We start from the raw sequence: 22,769 nt of genomic DNA on the forward strand, positions 1-22,769 counted from the left end.
TTTGTTTCTCGGAGTCCATAGTCTCTCATGGTTCATCTCCTCCTCCAGTTTCCCCCTTATCATTTTTCCCTTCCTTCTCCTAATGTCCTCCATGCTGTTTCTTATGTTCCACAAATAAGTGAAACCATATGATAATTGACTCTCTCTGCTTGACTTATTTCACTTAGCATAATCTCCTCCAGTCCCATCCATGTTGATGTAAAAGTTGGGTATTCATCCTTTTTGATGGCTGATTAATATTCCATTGTATATATGGACCACATCTTCTGTATCTGTTCATCTGTTGAAGGGCATCTCGGCTCTTTCCAGTTTGACTATTGCGGACATTGCTGCTTTGACCATTGGGGTGCATATGGCCCATCTTTTCACTCTATCTGTGTCTTTGTGGTAAATACTCAGTAGTGCAATTGCTGGGTCATAGGGTAACTATTTTTATAGGGTTTTTAAATTATTTCATATTGGATGTATTGTGATAGTTTCTCTTTTTTTGGTGGGGGGAGGAATTGGTCTATTTCTTCTAAATTTTCAAACTTATATGCATTGAGTTTTTTGTATTGTACCATCTTATCTGTTGGTTGTCTGCAGGACCTATTTTTATATCCCAGTTTATTCTTGATTTGGTTATTTGTGACTTCTCTCTCTTTTCTTTGTTGGTCTTGCTAAAGGTTTCTTAATTTTATCGGTCTTTTAAAATAATTAGCTCGTTGTTTTACTGATTTTTTCTCTACTTGTTTTAAATTAGTTTCTGCTCTTTATTTTTTATTATTTTTGCTTTGGGTATTTTGGCTCTTCTTTTTATAGATTCTTCAGCTGATAATTTAGACTATTGATTTGAGACTTTTCCTCTTATGTATGCATTCAAGTGCTATAAATTTCCCTCTCAGCACTGCTTTATTTCACTTCTACAAATTTTGATGTTATATTTTCATTTTCAATGTATTTTTAAACATTTCTCTTGTGTATTCCTCTTTGAGACACACATTATTTAGATATATGTTCTTCAGTGTTTTAGCCTTTGAATATTTTCTTGTCCTACTGATATAGATTTCTAGTTTAATTTCATTGTGGTTGGAGAACAAACACTTTGTATGATTTCAATTAGATTAAATTTGTTAAGGTTTGTTTATGGCCCAGAATATGCTCTATATTGGTATACATTCAGTGGACACTTGAAAATAGAATATTCTGCTGTTGTTGGGTGAAGTTTTTTACAAATGTTGTTATATCCTGTTGATAGGTGTTTTGATAAGTTTTTCCATAAGCTTGCTGATTTTCTTTGCTTGTTCTTTAGAGTACTGAGAAAGAAGTATGAAGAGCTCCAACCATAATAGTGGATATTTCTATTTCTCCTTTAAGTTTTTTCAACTTTTTTGTTGTATGTGTTTTGAAGTTCTCTTGTTTTATGCACACACATATAGGATTCCTATGTCTTGGTGAATTGACCCTTTATCATTATGTAATGTCCTTATCTGTCTCTGGTAATTTTCTTTGCTCTGAATGCTACTTTATCTGATACTAATATAGCCAGTTCTGATCTATCTGGATAAGGTTTGCATGCTATTTCTTTCTCTATCTTTTTACTTTCAACCTGCCTATATTGTTATATTTGATGTTAAGTTTCTTTAGACAGCATAGTTGGGTTATGTTTTTTAATGTACTTTGCCAGTTTCCTTCATTAAATTGCTATATTTAGGCCATTTACATTTAATATAATTATTGATATGTTAGGTTCTAAGTCTGTCATTTTGTTTTTGTTTTCTGGTGCTTCTATCTTCTATCTTCCTTTCTTTCATTTTTCTATTTTGTTTTACCTGCTTTCTGTAGGTTATTTAAACTTTTTTTGGAATTTCCTTTTTGACTTATCAATAGTGTTTTTGAGTGAAATTCTCTATGTAGATTTTTAGTGGGTGTTCTAGGTGTTGCTGTACATATAAATAGCTTATCATTGTCTGCTGATGTGGCATCTTATCTGCTTGAGCGCAAAGTAGAAATCTTACCTCTGTTTGCATCCTTTACTATCCCTCCTTTATAATATAATCATCTTTACTACTTCCTCTACATATATTTAGAACCACCTCAGGCTGTTTTATAATTTTGTTTCAACCATGAAACACAATATAGAAAACTCAACAGGGGAAATAAAGCTGATCATATTTACCCATATTTTCACTTGCTCTATCTTTTCCTTCTTTATGTTCAAGCTTTCTTCTTTTATTGGTTCCTTTTTGCTTAGTGAACTTTCTTTGTCCATTTTTTTCTTTTCAAGATAGGGTCATAGGCAACAAATTCTTTTAGTTGCCTTCACCTGAAATGCCTTGAGTTCCCCTTCATTCTTCACCACTGCATATGGGATTCTGAGTTGATCCTTTTTTTTTTTTACACTTCGAAGTGTTATGCCATGTCCTTCTGGCCACTATGGTTCTGATGAATAATACACTAGCATTTGAATTGCTTTTGCCCTACAGGTAAGGTATTGTTTCTCTCTTGCTGTTTTTAAAGGTTATTCATTGTCCTTACTTTTTGACTATGATGTGTGTTGGTTGGGATTTCTTTAGATTTATTTGGGATTTGCTCACTTCTAGAAATTACAGATTTGTATCTTTTCTCAAATTTGGGAAGTGTCAGCCATTACATCTTCATGTACTTTTTCAGTTCCACCTTCTTTTTGATTCAAGACTCCAATAATACAATTGTTAGATCTTTGTTGTAGTCCCATAGGTCGCTGAGGCTCTGTTCAGTTTTTCTTTTTTTTTTTTTAATTTTTCTCAGTTTTTCAAATTGGGTTATTTCCATTGTTCTATCCCCCAGTTCACTCATTCTTCAATCATTTGCTCTTGAGCCCATCCATTTAGTTTTTATTTAGGTTATTTTATTTTTCACCTCTGAAGTTTTCATGATTTTTCTTTATATCTTGTAGTTCTTTGCTGAGACTATCTTTTCACTTATTACTCTTATGCTTGTAATTGCTCTTTGGAAGATTTTTTATGATGTTTGCTTTAAAATCTTTATCAGATAATTCTAACATCTTTGAATTGTTCATCTTGTTGGGATCTGTTGACTGTCTTTTTTTAAATAAAGATTTATTCGAGAGAGAGAATGAGAGAAGAGCATGAGAGCAGGGAGGGTCAGAGGGAGTAGCAGGCTCCCCAATGAGCAGGGAGCCCGATGTGGGGCTCAATCCCAGACTCAACCGACTGAGCCACCCAGACACCCCATATTGATTTTCTCTTTAAATTCACTTTGAGATCTTCCTGGTTCTTTGCATGATGAGTGATTTTCAATAGGAACCTAGACATTTTGGTTATTATGTTATGAGAGTCTGGGGTCTTATTTAAACTTTCTGTCTATGTGTCTTTCTCTGACACCACTCTAGCAGAGGAAGAGGGGGCATTGCCTAAATGCTAGGTGAGGGTGGAAGTTGAGATTTCATACTTGGCTTCGTTGGTTGACATGAGGGAAGGGGAAAGGGATGGGCCCCTTCTTACTGCTAGGCAGATATGAATTTCTGTTCCTCCCTACGTTACTACCTAGTGAAAGTCATGGCTTCCAAATTGTCCTTCTGGGATATAAGAATCAAAAATAAAACCCAGGGGATTCACTGCAGTGTTATTCCTTGGTACTAAGGTCTAGAGGCAGTCTGCCTTCTTCTGTATACTTTTTAGAGTCTTTTTCTGTTTGCCTTATATATAACATCCAGAGTTTTTAGTTGCTTTTAGTTGTATTTAGTGGTAAGAATGGGAAAAAGTTTACTTCATCTTTCTGGAACTTAATCATTTTTATTGCTCTTGCAATGAGCATTTAAAAATTCTATAATAAGTCAAAATATATAGTATCAAAAATGAGATAAGAATCATAAGTTCTATAGTTATGTGTATGTTAAGATCAGTATCACATCCTGTGTGTATTTTATTTAGAGAAGTCAAGTGACTCTTAGTAAAGCAGGTTGGATGTGAGAGAAGATTTCAGAGAGCAGTTCAGTACTGAAAGTATCAGATCATATTCATGAGTAAATGGGATGAGAAATAGGAGGATCACATAATACAATTAAACAATGGATAATACTGTAAGTACAATTTTATGGGATGTTTTTCTCCCAAAACACATTCTAATGTGTTTTTCAGATGATTACATTTTTTAAAAAAACATTTTAGTAATTACATAGTATTTCTCTTTATGGATATGCTAAAAATTTATTATTGGACAGTTAATTTGTTTATAATATTGTAAGCACTATAAGTATATAACCATACCTTTGGACTTCCTTGTTAATTCTGATTCCTGGCCATTTCTTTAAGGTCATTTCTTAGATGTGGAATTAGCCCAAAAAGTTAATAGCTTTATTTTTTTTTAAGTTTCTTGACATAAAGGCAAATTTAAAGGTTGCTTTGAAGAAAGTACATAGCACTTTACACATTGACTCACACAGTATTGGAAACTACCAGTTTCACTATACCATCATCAGCTCCTGAGTCTTATCATTTTAAAATACTTTCTTAACAGCTGACTTGTTTTATTTTATATAAACACACCTTTGCATTAGTACAGATTTAAGAAAATGGTCCATAGTTGTGGAAGCCAGTCGATCTTTCAGTTTCTCAGAATCATTTCCTACTATCTATCCATGAGCCCATACCCAAAGGACAAGTCCAGGATGTGGAAATGTAGCAGTATTTCAAAGTTTTGTTCATTATTTATAAATTTGATGTTAGAATTAATCCAATAAAATGAGAGAAGACAACCATATTCAATGGCAATCTGTCACTTTTTTTCCCATTTGTATGTTTTGAGAAATCTTATTTTATCCCTCTTATCCAAATCAGCAAAACGCATTCATAATCTTTGTGGTATTATTCCTTTCCTTTTCATTTGTGAGTTAATTGGGCAAGATTTTCTTTCTTATTCGTGTGTTTATGCAGTTTGCAAGAGCCAGAAGAGAAGGTGTGTTCTTAACCATTATTCCCCTTGCCTTTCTGATGGAGTTGACCACTGTCAGAGACTCTGGGGACACATGAGAACAGAAGAGTACATTTAAACTCCTGGCAAAACAACTTAGGTGGCATCTTGGGAAGGTTCTCCTGGGGGCAAAGGGGAAGTGAGTGCTGCAGCATGGGGTTGGTCAGAAGAGTGTCTTTGGGAGCTAGGAATAAAATAGAGAGCAATTCACTCTGGAAGTTGGTGAAAGTTCTTAAGAAATATCAAGGGGTCCTGTCTCACGTTTAGGTCTTTCAACCATTTGGAGTCTATTTTTGTGTGTGTAAGGAAATGGTCCAGTTTCATTCTTCTGCATGTGGCTGTCCAATTTTCCCAACACCATTTGTTGAAGAGACTGTCTTTTTTTCATTGGACATTCTTTCCTGCTTTGTCAAAGATTAGTTGACCATAGAGTTGAGGGTCCATTTCTGGGCTCTCTATTCTGTTCCATTGAGCTATGTGTCTGTTTTTGTGCCAGTACCATACTGTCTTGATGATGACAGCTTTGTAATAGAGCTGGAAGTCCGGAATTGTGATGCCGCCAGCTTTGCTTTTCTTTTTCAACATTCCTCTGGCTATTCAGGGTCTTTTCTGGTTCCATACAAATTTGAGGATTATTTGTTCCATTTCTTTGAAAAAAGTGGATGGTATTTTGATGTGGATTGCATTGAATGTGTAGATTCCTCTAGGTAGTATTGACATCTTCACAATATTTTCTTCTTCCAATCCATGAGCATGGAACGTTTTTCCATTTCTTTGTGTCTTCCTCAATTTCTTTCATGAGTATTTTATTGTTTTCTGAGTACAGATCCTTTGCCTCTTTGGTTAGATTTATCCCTAGGTATCTTATGGTTTTGGTTGCAGTTGTAAATGGGATCGACTCCTTAATTTCTTTCTCTTCTGTCTTGTTGTTGGTGTATAGGAATGCCACTGATTTCTGTGCATTGATTTTTTATCCTGCCACTTTACTGAATTCCTGTATGAGTTCTAGCAGTTTTGGAGTTTGAGGACAGAGAGTGTTATAAGGCATACAATGCAGCTGACACCAGCGAGGAAGTGGACTTCAGTCCTACAACCACAAAGAGCTGAATTCTGCATACCACCTGAATGAACTTGGAAGCACTTTCTTCCCAGAGTCTTCCAATAAAATCCCAGATGACTGGCACCTTGATTTGGGCTTTATGAAGTCCAGAACAGAGAAACCAGCCAAACTAGTATGGGCTTCTGACCTACAGAGCAGTGAGATAATAAACTTGTGTTGTTTGGAAAAAAAAAGGAATGAGATCTTGCCATTTGCAATGACGTGGATGGAACTGGAGGGTATTATGCTGAGTGAATAAGTCATTCAGAGAAAGACATGTATCATATGACCTCACTGATATGAGGAATTCTTAATCTCAGGAAACAAACTGAGGGTTGCTGGAGTGGTGGGGGGTGGGAGGGATGGGGTGCCTGGGTGACAGACATTGGGGAGGGTATGTGCTATGGTGAGCGCTGTGAATTGTGCAAGACTGTTGAATCACAGACCTGTACCTCTGAAGCAAATAATACATTATATGTTAAAAAAAAGAAGAAGATAGCAGGAGGGGAAGAATGAAGGGGGGGAAATCGGAGGGGGAGACGAACCATGAGAGACTATGGACTCTGAAAAACAAACTGAGGGTTCTAGAGGGGAGGGGGTGGGGGGATGGGTTAGCCTGGTGATTGGTATTAAGGAGAGCACATTCTGCAGTGAGCACTGGGTGTTATACACAAACAATGAATCATGGAACACTACATCAAAAACTAATGATGTAATGTATGGTGATTAACATAACATAATAATAAAAAAAATAAAGAAAAAAAGAAATATCAAGGGGGCACTTCCTTCCCTGGGAATCTCTCCTTATTTCATAACCTAATCCTTTATAACAGTCTATTTATGGAATCCAATTTATGGCAAGTGCATCCCCTTGTTAAACTGAAGAGAAACTGTTGTTCTAGATTATAATGAACATAAAAATAGGTGCAGGTTCATTTTGATCTACTGGTGAAGGCATAATTATAGATAGGGATTGGGAGATGGGAAGTTGTGGAAGACAGAGTCAGCTGCAATTGTTGTAGATTTCAACTCAGGCATCCCCTGCACTGAGCATTTTCTTCCTAGCAAATTCAGGGTTTATAATGAAAAAAATTTCCCTGAAATATTAAGTGGCTGACATGTAACAAAAGGTCATTTATTAAGGAAGAGCATACTTTGGAACTTTATGCAAACTATTTAATCACCAGAATTACAAGAAAGTTCCAAAGTCATTCTGTTCCTGATTTTGTGATATTTGGTAATTGGTATAGTGTGCTTTATGGCATGAATCACTTCTTTGTACTTTCCAGAAGAAGAAATGAGGTCTGTGAATAGTCTGAATTTGGCTTATTTAGCTCCTCATTGTTCCATGTAGAATAGGGCATCTGAATATGCTCTGTATTAGATGGCAAATGGACTTCCAGGCTGGGGAAGGGAAAGGTGTAGAATTTTCCTTTCTTAGTGTTAGAACTCTGCGGTGATTAGTTAGGATGAATTGCCAAGTTATTTCTGGGCACTGGTAATTTATTAGCTTTCTACAAGTCTGTAAGAAAAGGATTAGAGTCTGAAGATCTGTAGAGGACTCATTATTTATAGATTGTATAGAAGAACAAAAAGTATCCTATAATTCCGTTTGGGAACCACAACTTTAGTCAGGTTCTTTGGGATTTCTCAAAATCCTTGTGATAACAGCATGAACTGGGGTTCTATGAGAAGGCATCATTGTGCTTTCTCTTTGTTGATGTCTATCATTTGGGTAGTACTCTTTAGCGCTCAGGTTTCCAAGATGACTCCAGCCTGGTTTCTTTAAAGGGTAGAACCTTAAATGCAGACTTCTCTGCTACTGTGTTGCTAGGTTTGGAGTTGGCACTGGGGGCTGCCTAGGTAGCAGCATGCATGAGAACATCAAGAACTCAGAACAGGCATGTTGGGACATGTGGGGCCACCTTTAGGTCTGTGTGGGACCTCTGGAGCCTCCATAGAGGTTGAAGTGTTGCCATATAATGCTCCTGCCTCTCCCTCAGGTATCTGTATGACAGAGAGCAGGTCCTTAGTAAAAGTGCATCACCAGGGGTGGGCATTTGGTCCCATAAATAGGTTGAAGAGGAAAACACTTTGGGTCAGCTGCTGTGGGAAGGGCCTTTAGACTGCTTCATCAGTGCTCACTCCCCCATGCATGTGTTGGGGACCCATTGCATACACTGCGTCCACACCCACTCTCAGCCACCACCTGACCTCTGACTCCTCTGAGGGGTCCAGGAATAGTTATTGGCTTATCTTTTTACAGAAGTCCCCACCATCTGGCCTGTCCCTTAGTAGATCTTTGGTTGCTTTAAATGCCCATCTTTTCCTTTTCTGTAATGTTTTGTTGAACTATTTGGAAGAGGGAAATATTCCCGTTTTGCTTCTTATCTCCTTCTTGATTAAGGTGTGCAGGGTAACATGCTGTTTGGAAATGGGTGACAAGGACTCTCAAATTCTCTTCCTGAATTGTAGTTGTTAGTGTTCTGAAACCACCACGATGAAATTCATTGTTTTTCTAGTTCCTATAGTTTAGCAACATATTCTATGTTTGAATGAGTTTAGGAACATCTGCAAATTTAGAAATTTCTCTGCCTTTCAGGTAATGTGGAAAAATCTCAATGTTGATTCTGGAAGAAACCCCCGGGTAGGCTCTTTGCCCCCACTTGTTTTTCGAACCCTGGAATGAATGAGGTTGGGATGGATTGTTACAAGTCTCCTACTTCTCATACCTTCTTTAACTTTCATTATCTGTAAAAATACATTGTACACCATAGTCCATCAATTCTAAGACTTTTTTTTCACATTTTAACATTTTTGGGAAGTACATGTATCTTACAGTTGAATGGCATTTTAGATTGGATGTCAGAGTCTTGTTCTGATGCTTGCTTCATCTCTTCAGATGATTTTTTCTTGTCTTTTAGTTGCCTCGTGGTTTTTCTGTCATAAGTCAGAAATGACCTCTAAGGTAATAGGAGATGAGGCAAATACACCTTGGTATGAGAATTTATGTTAGTTTGGCTAGTGGTTACGTGTTACTGTTTGCTGTAGCTTTAGGAGCCAGAGGCTTCACATTCCTCTAGTGTCCTTATTTTTGTCTCCTTGCTTGACCTTGGCCTGCCCCTTGGCATTCTTGCTCAGGGAGTCTGTAGCTCTTTCAGCCGTACCCACTGCTGTCCTACTGGAGTGTTGTGGTGGAGAGGTGAGTGGAAGAGGAAGCATTCTATAATCTTATGATGAAATCTCAGTCTTTTGGTGGGCCTGTGCTCTTGGGTGTTTCCTGGTGATACAGCTCTTCCCTTCCCCAGTCTGGTGAGACAAAGATGACAGGGTACTGGTGTGGGCAGGATGCCCTCTCCCCAGCAAGAATAAATCTGACAAAGTCTGGAGAGTAGGCCTTTGCTAAGGAGAAGGCTCTAGGTGGCCTGTTTCCCTAGATTTGCTCCCTCCATCCCCATGTCAGAGTTAAAAGGTGATTTTTTTTTTTTTTTTGCATATTTTCCATGAGAATTGGGCGGGGGGGATGCTGCTGGAGATAAAAATCCATGGAAGTATAGGGGTGTACAAAGGATTGTGGCTGGTGTCATGTGGAGAGATGTGGTGTGGGGGTTTGGTTTGGTTCCACTCCACCTGTGCAATCACAGCTTTGTCCTCAGTCCCACCAGGGCACTGCTCAAGCTCTCTATGGATATAACTGGCCCCCACTGCACCAAACCCCCGGCCTCTGGCAGCATCAACTCATGTACTCACAATGTTCTTTTTAGTTTTCTCTTGGATTTTTGTTTCAAGGGATTTCTCGTACTGTTTTTATGATCTTAGGTTTGCATTAAAAAAGATTGGTTTGATTTCTTCCAGCATTTCTAGGTGTTTTGTGGCATGACGGTGCTCAGGTTATGGAGTCTACTGTCTTGGCAGAACCAGGAGTATGTCTCCTGGGCACGCGCTTTTCTCATGGGTCTGTTCTCCATTTCAGCTCTACTTTTGTCTTCCTGCGTCACCTCCATCTCCGACATCTTCCTTAATTGACTTAATCTCTTTGTGTTTTTCCTCTGCACAAACTGTGATTATCTCATGCCTTGCTTTCATGCCAGTAACTCAATTTTTAGCTGGGCCTGTTTTGTCCCTTTCTGTGTCCAATTTATTAGCTATGTAATCATGTTGTTTTGGTTCTCAGTTCATTTATTTAACTCTGCAGTTTCCCTTTCATTTCATCTGGTTATTTTATAATCTTGTCTTTGAAATCATGTTTAATTTGATCCAAGATTTTATTAGGTTATATACTATTAAAGAACTCATGGGAAGCATGCTCTTCTTGTTTGGGCTTTTTTCCAGACTGTATTTTGTATTTTAGTTGTGCGTATCTGCTTGCCTTCCTTTCTTCCTTGTCTTTGCTATTTTTAAAAATGTATCCATCCATTTGTTCATTCATTTATTGCCATATTTTTTTATGCAGCTGTCATTCCAATTTTTTTTTCATCTTGCCCAGGCTTTATCCTCACAATGTGTCTACTCATGATTTTTAATTTTCTGGGTTACAGTGGTGGTGGTGAACTATTTTTTCATATCATTCTTTCTTTATTTGTGGTCCTGTTTATTTTTCCTCAATTTATTAAACCAATTAATCTGTATTACCTGTAGAAATATTAGAAATGCCAAATAACAACAAGGAAAGAAAACGTTACTGCTTTTATATCCTGCTCTCACCTTCCTTTCATGTGCTTCATCCCCTCCTCTTTGGCCTTTTGAACCCACCTTTGTACCAGTTACACATGGGGTGTTCTGTTGGGAACGCTGTGTCTCTAGCGGGTGTCTCTAGAGGACCTCAATTATAATGAGACACACCACAATAATTTCCTGCCAGAGTTCATTGGAAAAGCCTGGTGCTGATGCTGCATACATTTCTGCAATTTCTCAGGCATTCGTGGGGATCTGGTGGTACACATGATTATTTGCTCTTAGTTCAAAGATAATGTGTTCTGTGTGCTGCATGTGTGGTAGTGAAGGCAATGCTTGGACACCGATTCAGTTAGGATGATGGTTAAGTGTAAAGGGAAATCTATTGTATCTGTTCAAGGAGAGTTGAGATAAAGCTTGATTCTTGGGTCACCCAGTGACACTGAAGCCCTTCTCCCTCCCCTGCACTCCATAATCTCCCCTGTTCCTGCCACCATACCCTCCACTTCCCAGCTCTGCTAACTCAAGGCATGGTGTCTTCTTGGTTAGGTTCCACTGTCATGATCACTTTCCCCGGCTTTGTTGCTCCAGATTTGGGTCTTCTGGGGGAGATAGGGAGGCTCTTCTTCTTGCAGAAGTGGAAAGAAGGCCTCTCAGTCCTAGTTAAAAGTGCACTCTTGAAATCACCCTCCTCTCCTTGGGGAACCTGGGGAGTGCTGGGGACGGGGACCCAGCAGGAAACATACAGGGTCAGGGCGGGTCACTTCACCAGGGAATCCCTCTCATACCTGCACACACAGGCAGCTGGAGTGGCTTGGTAATGAGCCCCAGTCCCTTCAATATTGCACTGGGCAGTAGGTTTCACAGGGGAACGAAAATCAGTTGGCGTTGGCCAAGTCAAGGACCTAAGCTCAGGAGCCACACTTGCCTTAGTTCACCTGGCATGCATACTTCCCAAGGAATCAGCCTGATGGGCCAGTTTTGTACCCTTGGTTATGGTGTGTCTTACCTGGGCTTAAGTCAGTAAGGAATTACACACTGACCTGTTGGGAGGAATATGTATATATATAAAATATATAAGTATTCTGGCCTGATTTTACAGATTTCTTCAAGTCTTTCTCTGCATTGCTCCTGAAAACAGTGTTCTAGAGCTATGCAGGATTAATTTTGGTAGTTAAAAAATAAGATAAAAGTGTTCAAAATCACTTCAGGGAGTTCCAGAGGCAGTTTTCCAAGGACCAAAATTTGCTTCAGTGGAGTTCTTTGGAGCACTGTCTACAGTATTGTGCTGTGTTTTAAAGGACCACAGCATAACACATTTCCTTTATTTGTTAGTACTTAACAATACTGTTAGAAATAAGTATATATCTCTAAACATGCCAGTGACGATTAAAGATTTCCAGAACCTCAGTAGGAAAATAGTGAGGTTCCTGGGCCATGCCTGTTGAGAAGCTGGGTAGCTGGTGGAAGGACATGAGCATCCAACACTTGAAACTGTGTTGCACACATTCTTTTTGAAAAGATTCACATCTGCATATTCATACATCACAATACCCTTAACCTATTAGGAAAAGTAAATGTTAACATCAAGACATTTACCTTTTAGGCCCAGATTTCAGTGAGAATCAAAGCAATATAATTATGTGCCACTTCCAAAGGTAGGCAGTCAGGGATAGAGATGAGATTTTGCCTCAGTGGGCCAAACTTTTAAGTCTCCCCAGTACCTTTGTGTTGGAAGAACTTGTTTCTGATCACTGAAAGGTGGAAAACGTGGGATGCCTGCGTGGCTTAGTCGATTAAGTATCTGCCTTTGACTCAGGTCATGATCCCAGGGTCCAGGGATTGCGCCCAGCATCAGGCTCCTGGCTCAGTGGGGAGCCTGCTTCTCCATCTCCCTCTGCCCCTCCTCCCCACTTAGGTTCTCTCTCTCTCTCTCTGTCTCAAATATATTAATAAATTCTTTAAAAAAAAGAAAGGTGGAAAACTTTCCTATGTTTTAGGCACTTTTTGTGCATTACTCATTTAATCCTTGCAACTTGCTGGAGAGATGGCAATCAGTTTCCCATTTTTATGTATAGGAATCTGAGTCTCGGAAAAGCTCAGTGACCACCCCAAGTCTACACAGCTTGTTTGTAACACAGCCAGGTCTGCCTGTATGTCTAGACTTTTCAGTTGTACTCCCGTGTCACAGACCATGAGCAACCCCAAAATGAGAACAGAAATGACATAGGGCTCTGCACCCTGAGAGGGCCAGGTCTTAGGTATGAGAAACAGACTGTCTTAACAAATGCTGAGCCCTTTACCAGTGGCTTTCAAACTTTTAAGCTTCAGGACCCCTTTACTCTCATAGAAGTTATAGGGAATTCCTCCCAATTTTCTTTACATGGGTTATATCTATCAATATTTACCATGTTAGAAATGAAAATTAAGAAAACAGTTTAAGTTCATTAATTCATTTAAAATTATAATAAACCCACGCCATGTTAATATAACCAATATTTTTTTCTAAAAAGTAACTATATTTACCCAAGCAAAACAATTTTATTTTATTTTATTATTATTATTTTTTAAGATTTATTTATTTGAGAGAGCGAGAATGAGAGAGAGAGAGTACATGAGAGGGGAGAGGGTCAGAGGGAGAAGCAGGCTCCTTGCCGAGCAGGGAGCCCGATGCGGGACTCGATCCCGGGACTCCGGGATCATGACCTGAGCCGAAGGCAGTCGCTTAACCAACTGAGCCACCCAGGCGCCCAGCAAAACAATTTTAATGAGAAGGATGGCGCTGTTTTATATTTTGCATATCTCCTTGGTGCCAAGCTTAATAGAAGACAGCCGGATTCTCTTACCTGCTTCTGTATTCAGTCTGCTGCTGACATCATATGCCATGGGCTCTCTGCAAAGCTCTACTCAGTGCTCATGAGGAAATGAGGGGGAAACAGCTTAGTAACTTCTAATGATTATGAAAAAAGTTTTTCACTGATCCTCTAAAGCATCTCAGAACCTCAGAGGTTCCCAGACTGTACTTCGAGAACTCCTATATGATACAAATACCAAAGACAACCACTTTTCATTAACATCACCAAGGTGCTCACTGTTATGACAGAGTCTCATGGTGGCTCAAACACAGGTGTTGGAATAAACAGGTAAGGGGTTGGATCTCAGCTTCCACACTGAGCCGTGTGACATAGGGCCAGGAGCTTGTTTTGTTTCACAGTTGACATTTTTTGCACCCATTTCCTCTTGATTATAAAGATAGATATGCTCACCTGAAGACATTCGAGCAGAACAGAGACATATTAGATTAAATGTGGGAGCTCTCCCATAATCTCCATTATTGAATGAAAATAATAATAGTACTGATTTTGCTGGGTTGTCACAAGACTGAATGAGTTAAAAACAAAGTGTGTGCATGCGTGCGTGCATGACATTTGGAAGAATGCAAATGTCTACTGAAGATTTAGCTATGTTATTTTCAGATATCATTTACTGATATTCTCTGTGGTGAAAATCATATGCTTGTTCATCTTTTGCCCATTTTTCTATTTGCTTGTCTGCCCTTTTCTTATTGATTTCTTATTCTGGATATGAGGGTTTGTGTGTGTGTGTGTGTCTGTCAGATCTACTATCTTGCCGACTTAGGGAAAATCAGACTCTTAGTTTATTATTCTGTAAAACTAGGGCAAAAATATAGGTGTAAAATTAAATTAGATAAAAGAAGTAATCCTTGGTATAAACTATAGAGACTACACAAATAGGAATTTATGTTATCCAGCAATTTTCTCTGCAAACAAGAATTTAGACACAGTGAGATGTATTGTTATCTACTTTTTCTCAGCATCTATAAAAAAGCAAAGAAAAAGTGTTGGGAGCTCTGCAAAATAATGTTGAATAATGTTGCTGTACGACTTCCAGAAGAATAATTGCTATATGAAATACAAGATAGCACAATACACATCATCAGAACTGTTGTACTCAAAGCAGATACATGATTATTCTGGGAGATTGATTCAAAAAACATGGCTGCTTAAGTCAAAGTGTACTTTTTAAAAAAACAACACTCCCTTTATTGAAGTATGATTGACATACAAAAACTTTATTTATTTATTATTAATTTCTATGATAACACTTCACATAAGATCTACCCTTTTTTTCTATTTTATTTTTTATTTTTATTTTTTCTTTTTTATTATTATGTTAATCACCATACCCTTTTAACAGATTTTTAAGTATATAACATAGCATTGCTAAGTATAGGCTCCATGCCTCACGGGAGATCTCTAGGAATTGTTTATCTTGCAAAGCTGAACTTTTGTTGCCATGGCCTAAGACCTCCCATTCCCCTGGCAGCCACCATTCAACTCTGTGCTTCTGTGAGCTCAACTACTGTAGATTCCTCGTATAAGTGGAATCAGGTAGTATTTGTTTTTCTCTGTCTGGCTTATTTCACTTAGGATCGTGCCCTCCTGGTTCATCTATGCTGTCACAAATAGCAGAATTACTTCATTTTTTAAGGCTGAATAATATGAAGTGCTCAGGATAAAAAACAAAAACCAAAACCAAAGAGGCATTAGACTAGTTGGCTTTGGGGGTGCTTTGCCACAAGGGCCTCCTGTGATTCCATGGCAACCACAGGTTCTGTCTCCTCCTGTGTCATCCCAAGGTCAGGAAGGAGAATGGGTCTTTCAGGAGACCTGTGTGGTGAGAGCAGCCCCACGGGGACGGACACTGGCACTGAGTCACATGTCATGGCTTGGATGCTCTCCTCGCCTCTCCCACTCTGGGAGGTGATCAGGGCAACTGTTACCTCCTTAGTTCCCAGGAGAGAAAATTGAAACCCACAGAAACTGAGTGCCTGAGATTGGACCGCTGAGAGTGGAGCCTGGAGGATCTTCTGCTGGCATGGGGTCTGCCCCTCCACTCTGTCCTGCCAGGCTGGGTCAGGACAGGAATGGCCAGGTGGCAGCCTGAGGGTCTGGAATCACTGAAACCCATATTCAGATTCTGTGCTGCTTGCTGGTGATTTATTCAGAGATCCTTGGCCCAGGGTTTGGGGCTAGGGTTTGGAGATATCATTCCTCCTCCCTGCAGGAATCCTAGTGTTTGACCAGTGTACCATCCAGCTCATGAGGAAAGAGACTATTGAATGCAGCTTCATCAGCTAATTCAGGATTTAAACGAGCTCAAGTACAGTGCAGGAGGCTGGTGGCTTTGCTGTCAGTGGACGATGTTTAGGTGAGAGGGAAGGAAGTTTCCCTCCTAGGCTGAATAAGTAGGTTCTGGGCGATGGGAGTGGAGCCCCTGCATACGCTGCCAGGAACATCCTAATGCCTGAGGCCAGAGAGGCATCTGGGAACCACAGCTCCGTTTGCCAACTTTCTAAACCAAAGGCTTGGTCTCTGTGCCCAGTTTTCCACATCACCTCAGCACGTGCAGCGATGCAAACCGTGGGAAACGGCAGTTGAATGCAGGATGAAATTCTGCCTTGGGTCCTCTTGTAGAAGGCTCAGGAAGCAGGGCAATCTGGGTATCCTGGGGGTGGCAGGAAGGAAGGGCTAGAGGCTAGCATGGGCACCAGGGTGTGTAGGAGACCTGGCCACTGTAGACTGCACAAGCTCTGGGTCACCTGAGCTGTACCTGTGGAGGGCCATTGAGGGGTGTCAGTGTCCTCTGCAGGCAGGTGGCTGTCCTTTGTGTTTATAACTCCAGGACCTGGTTGCCAGGTGCCTTCTGAAGTAGGCTGGGCTGTTGTAGGCCAGGGAGGTTCTTCCTCATGGCGAACTGTAACCTGTCTCTCTTATGTCTCTCCTCGCTGCTCCTCATTCTCCTATGCAAAGCCAAGGTCTGCCTGAGTTGCTGGCTCCATGCTGGAGCCCCTGGTGAGCCAGGAGGTAGCCTCAGTTCAGGGCAGGAGAAAGGAGGGTGGGGGGAGAGCAGGCCCTGGGAGGTGAGGAGGAATAAGGTCTTGAAGGGCAAATGATACAGGTGATGGCATGAGGGATCCATGTCTTTTGGTCTTCCAGTATCATAGGGTGTAAAAATGAAGGCTCATCCTTGGGACTCCTCCACCCCTGTCATCCTCTCTGAAGGCACCCTGTTCCTTTGCTGTCACCTTTTGTAATTATATCATTGTTGAGTTGTGTAATCCTACACCTGACTCACATTTTATGTTCCATGAGCTCAAGAATGATGTTCAATTCCTACTCTATATGTCCAGATGGCCTAATGCCTGAGACAGGAAGTGCTCTGTAAACATTTGTTGAATGAATGAATGAATGAATGAATGGATAGATGAATGAATGGACACTTGGCTGGACTCTAGCTTGTAGAAAAGGCTGTGTACTGCACTAAGAACCTTAGAATTCATTCTTTGAGCAGTGCAGCTGGATGAAGGCAGAGAGCCCCATCTGGAGCTGAGTAGAGGTCAGTGTGTGGTGGGGCACTGTCTTCATCATCTTGGGCTCCTATAGCAAAAATATCACAGACTGGGTGGCTTAAGCAACACAACATTAAGCAACATTTATTTCTCACAGGTTGGATGCTGGGAAATCCAAGATCAGTGCACTGGCCAGTCTGGTGTCTGGTGAGAACCTGCTTCATGGTTCATAGACAGCTGTGTCCTCACATGGCAGAAGGGGTGAGGGAGCTCTCTGGGGTCTCTGTTATAAGGCACCAATCCCATTCATGGAGGCGCTGCTCTCATGATCTAATCTCCTTCCAGTGGGGGGTTAAGTTTGAACATGTGAATTTCGGGGGGGACACAAACATTCAGGGTGTGATGGAGAGGGGGCACCACATAGGACATAGGACATAGGACATAGGGGTGGGAAGGACATAGGACATCTTGTCTCTGTACAGACTGAGAGAGCTGAGAGACACAGCCAGCGGGTGGCCCTGGGATGGAAGTGGAAGAAAGAGACCCACTCTGGGAAGGTGCACAGCAGCCTCCTTGCTGATCTGCCGGCTGGTCCCCCAGAGTCTGCAGAGAGGGCTCCCCTACCTGGCATCGTTGTGCTCTCTGGTGGTGGCTGGCTGCTGCTCAGTGTTGATTACAGTTTGAAATGCCGGCGCTTCAGTCCCATGCTGCTACACACCACAGACATTCCGTTTCACTGTAATGAGGTTTCAGTTAGAATGTTGGAAAGAAGAAAGCCTTTTAATTAGATTGGTAGTAATTGAGCTCCCAAACCACAGAAGCCTTTTTCTCAGAAGCCGAAAACACAGATGCAATTAAAAGAAGGAAAGCCACCCAAATGGAACACTGGCTAATTTTAAGTCCATTAAAAACAACAACTCCTTAATAAGTTGACGCAACAGATATATGTCCTAAAAGAGGTCAGTGATGCTTTCAAATAATATTGGAGGTTGAACCAGAACTAGAGTACTTGTGCAGTTCAAATATATGGCTCTGTCGGGGACAATTTGCTCAGTACAGAATACCGAGAAATGTTAGCTACATAACGTTTTCCAGCAAAAAGACTCTGCCATGTTTTATTTTGGAAAATAGGATGTATTTTTCCTGTAACCAAACTGGCAGCTTCTTCTGGATACAGCTGTGACCTGGGACCCTACTAGGATGGTGTCGTCGCCTGTCCCTTCCCAAGCAGCTCTGTCTTTCTTTGGGATTCACATACCTCCCTGCCTGCCAAGTTCACCTCTCAAAGTTGCTCAGAATTTGAGCTGCTGAGCCAGGGGCATTGATGCATCAAAGAATCTTTGCCAGCTCCTTACATGATCAACACATTTCTATTTTAATGAGAAACAGCATTTATTTCTTATTGGCATTCCAGCCCTCTGACCACGCCCCAGCAGATGCCATGTTCTTTCTGCCATTGGATCTGTTTTTGTGTATGCCATCAGTTAACAGGGCCAGGTAATTCCTGTTGGAGGAGCTCACAGTCTCAGCTTCTAGGCACATCTGTTTGGGGGCATTAGTAAATACTTTCTCCTAAAGAGAGTGACACTTGCCAATTTACAGAGTCCTTTAGGTGGGAACTGGGGGCTAAGTTCTGAAAAACACCATCTCAGTAGAACTATTGCATGAAACTTGCTCATTTTCTAGGCCATGTTGGGGTTGGCCAGCAGTGATAAGACCCTGCTTGCATACCAGTTGGAAAGATTGATGTTCCCCAGAATTTTTTTTTGATGTCCTGTTCTGGGTCAAAGCCATGGTTGGTACACTATCCCAAGCTCTGGTTGGAGCACAGAAGTGGCACCCTGCTGGATCCCATCCTCAGGTGGTTTGGGAATGTGGAAAAAGGAGCTTTGAGTCAGAAAGATCCAAGTTTGAATAGCTCCTTTAGAGAGTCATCTTACCTTTCTGAAACTTGGTTTGCTTATTAGGACAGAATTTACCTTGTAGGTGTGTGTCAGGGGCCAGGCATGCTTCTTGGTAGATAGAAGATGAGAGAAAAGAAAGGCAGATCCATAGGGACCAGGCAGAAATGTGACCCATGCAGTGTCATTGGCCTCTATCGTGGCTGCTGTCACAGGTCATACTCCCTTTCCTGGTGGAAGGAAGCACAAGATATTTACATTTGTTTAAAACTGTATACATTCTGGTAATAAACTTGACTTTAAAGAATTGGAGGGGCACCTGGGTGGCTCAGTCATTAAGCGTCGGCCTTCGGCTCAGGTCATGATCCTGGGGTCCTGGGATTGAGTCCCGCATTGGCGTTGGGCTCCCTGCTCAGCGGGAAGCCTGCTTCTCCCTCTCGCACTCCCCCTGCTTGTGTTCCCTCTCTCGCTGTCTCTCTCTCTGTCAAATAAATAAATAAATGAAATCTTTAAAAAAAATTGGAATTTGTACCCAATTTTATTTTCTTAAGCATATAAATTATTGTAAAGGGTACAAAGGAAAATAAGCTAAATCATTAGCAAGTGTTATCTTTGGATGTGGGGCTGTGGGGTTTTAATTTTCTTCTTTATACTTCTTCATATTTTGTAAGTACTCTGTAATAAATGTGCTTAACTCTGGGGAAGTGCTGTTTGCAGATATTTGGAAGTGCTTGGCGCCTCCTAATTTCCACACACTCCAGCAGTCCCAGTAGCCCAATTCCTGCATAAATAACGGTATCACTCCCTCTTTTGTAAACCCTATAAAACCGTATTTATGGTTCTTTCTTTTTCTTTGAAGGATGAGAAGAACCAAGTTTTAACCACCAACATTTGGCTGCAGATGGTAAGTTGAGACAATGGCAGTCCTCTGCTGTGGGTCTTCCTGCTCTTCCTTCCCAGAGGCCGGTGCTTGAAATACAGGGGAAGCAGAGGGCCCCTGAGAAAAGCCAGGGCAGTCCTCCGTCACTGCACACATGCCAATGTAAGTGAAATAGAACATCCGCTTTGGGGTGTTTCTCACTGCATCCTGCAGGACTGAGTGCATGCTTGTATTTCACTATAGGGTGATTTGGGGACATTTTAAAAGCACTTCATGCAAGACAAATAATAAGATTAAGATCTGCATTGTCTGTAACCTGCACTAACTGGTCCCCAGGGCTCAGGGGCACCTGCCTCCCTCCCCATGCCCCCTTGGAATCCTAGAGAGTTGCCTAAGCCAGAGGCCTCCATACTTAGTGCTCCAGTGGCCCCTGCAAAAGTTTTGAAATGCTATATTCCATTCATGGATTTTTAACTTGACATCTAAAATTCTCACCTAAATTTAATGAATTGCAAATGATGTCTCTTCCAGCAAATTGTAAATATTGACATTTGAAACTAAAACTGTTAGTCTCTATTTTAAGTGGAATCTAAATGCCATAATAATTTGATGTCCGTATCATTCACTTAAGAAATATATAAACAAAGCCTTCTTTAACTGCCAGATATTTCACACAGTTCCTGTCTTCTTTGTACTGGCATTGTGATTCCAATTTTCACACAGAATTTTATCCTAACGTAGTATAATTTTGTGTTTGCAGGCCTTTTATTAATCACTCTGTCTTGGTTCTCTTAAATATAAATATTTACATAAAAATATTCCTTTAGACAATAAGTGTTAATTTTTTTCTCCTAGATTGATTTAGGTTTACAATGATTATTGGTACTTAATTCTTCAAGGTGACATTTGTCTCTCTACCAAAGATGAGGCTTTGTTTTAAATTAATTCATGTATTCATAGATGACTATTTTTTATTATCAGAAATGAGACACTGATGTAGATTTCACCATCAGTTCTATGATTTTTTAAAATAGATGTAGTAATGTGTCATTCATAATGAAAGACATTTTGTTACAGCAGTGTTAATCAATTCCTTGAACTTCTTCCAGATGACATGCCAAAGATAATACAGTTTTATCAGGACCTATCAGCTGACAGCTTGATTACTTTCTCATTCAATTTTGTTGAAAGCAAGGAATTAAAGGAATTAAAATCCACCTGATCTTTGAAAGTTTTTGTCACCCAAGTTTTAACACATAGACACTGGTATTTTGAATTGACCTTTTGTTTGCTTCTTGGGCCAGTGTCCCAAGATAGGAGTCGAGGTACAGGAAATACACCTTTCTTTGTAGGGTGGAAATGAGAGAAGTAAATGTAAGGAAAGGGGTACTCCCAGGGGGTTCCTGGGCAGGTGAGTTTTAATGGGAATGCATGTGGAAGTTGAGGGAAAGAAAACAGATTCACATAAAGCCATCTGCTATGTGTCCCTCGAGTACGCTTCGCTACACATGAGATCCCTTGCAGAACATTTGAGAGATTTCCCTGTAGTATTTAAAGCAACATTCTTGGGTGCCTGGGTGGATCAGTGGGTTAAGCGACTGCCTTCAGCTCAGGTCATGATCCTGGAGTTCCAGGATCCAGTCCCACATCGGGCTCCCGGCTCAGCGGGAAGTCTGCTTCTCCCTCTGACCCTCTCGCCTCTCATGCTCTCTCTCTCTATCTCATTCTCTCTCTCAAATAAATAAATAAAATCTTTAAAAAAATAAAAATAAAGCAACATTCTTTAGTGAGCACATTCTGCCCTCAAAGCCTGTGCACACCTGCTGTAGCTTCCCTTTGTCATGGGCACAGGGTCAGTGCTCCCCTTAGAGAAGGGCCTTCCCTCTTGGGAGGAGGTTCCCCCTCCTGGTACCTTCTGAGAACCTTGCTTTCACAGTTGTCCCTGTTGCCTCTAACATCATAATAGTGTCTGCAGGTTGTTCTCATTAGCATACAGACAAACCTCAGTTTGTCCCCATTAACCCTCCCCAGTGACTCTGGTTTCCTCCTCACCTTTACAGCAATGTTTCTCCAAGTGGTGCTTCCCCAGGCTCAGACTGCCCCCAGTCTCTTCCCATGCATTCTCAGTTAAACTCACCTCGCCTGGCTTGGGGTGAGCAAACCACTAGCCCCTAGGTTGCTGAATGCTTTATTATGAATAACAATTTTCCCCAGTTTTTTTTGATGAACATTTTCAAACATACCGAAAAGTTGAATTTATGGTGAGTCTGTATCTTCACCTCTTAGATTCTGTAATTAGCATTTTTTAATTCTCGCTTTCTCCCATATTTGGCTAGCTGTCCAACTTTCTATAGATCTAGCTTCTTTTTAAGTTCAGTTCAAAGTAGAATAGTGGACAGTGGTCCCTTTCACCCATGTGTCTTGCAGCTCTTTGACTAGGGTGTCTTTCAAGGTAAAAATTTTAGGTACAATGCAATGCACAGACCCTAAGTGTACTGGTCAGTGAATTGCCAGGCATGCTTTCAGCTCCTCCGTCCCACTCCCTTCTGGAAGCAGAACGTTGCCATCACCCCAAGTGATATCTTGTGTCTCTTACCTGCCAACACCTGCTCTAGCCCCCTACTCCCCACCAGGCGTAGAACACCATTGTTTTGCTTTTTCTAGGGATTGATTTTTTTCCCCCCTCTTATCTTACTGGGTCTCTCAGGAGCATTTGGTAGAGTTGATTGGTCCCTCTTCCTGAAATCCTTCTTCATTTAGTGTCTGGGTACCTCTCCTTAGGTTTTTCTCCTAACTCACTCGTGACTTCTGAGTTCCCTCTGCTGTCTCTTCATGTCTGTCCAGCCATTCCTTGTTTCAGGAGTTGGAGGACCCAGTATCCTGGCTTAA

The 22,769-nt window shown here is 40.8% G+C and overlaps 1 protein-coding gene across 2 annotated transcripts in view; it reads left to right on the plus strand.

Annotated features, from left to right (window-relative positions):
• The window catches only part of LOC112840070 (neuronal acetylcholine receptor subunit alpha-7), a 119,166-nt gene that overhangs the window by 31,118 nt on the left and 65,279 nt on the right, over positions 1-22,769 (plus strand). For both annotated transcript variants that reach the window (XM_073882538.1, XM_073882539.1), the window contains exon 3: positions 19,860-19,904. In XM_073882538.1, coding sequence (XP_073738639.1) covers positions 19,860-19,904 — 45 coding nt within the window. The remainder of the gene's footprint in view (positions 1-19,859; positions 19,905-22,769) is intronic.

This window comes from Callorhinus ursinus, unplaced genomic scaffold (genome assembly GCF_003265705.2).
Source record: "Callorhinus ursinus isolate GAN/ISIS: 27379988/994484 unplaced genomic scaffold, GSC_fseal_2.0 scaffold47, whole genome shotgun sequence".
Lineage (NCBI taxonomy): Eukaryota > Metazoa > Chordata > Mammalia > Carnivora > Otariidae > Callorhinus > Callorhinus ursinus.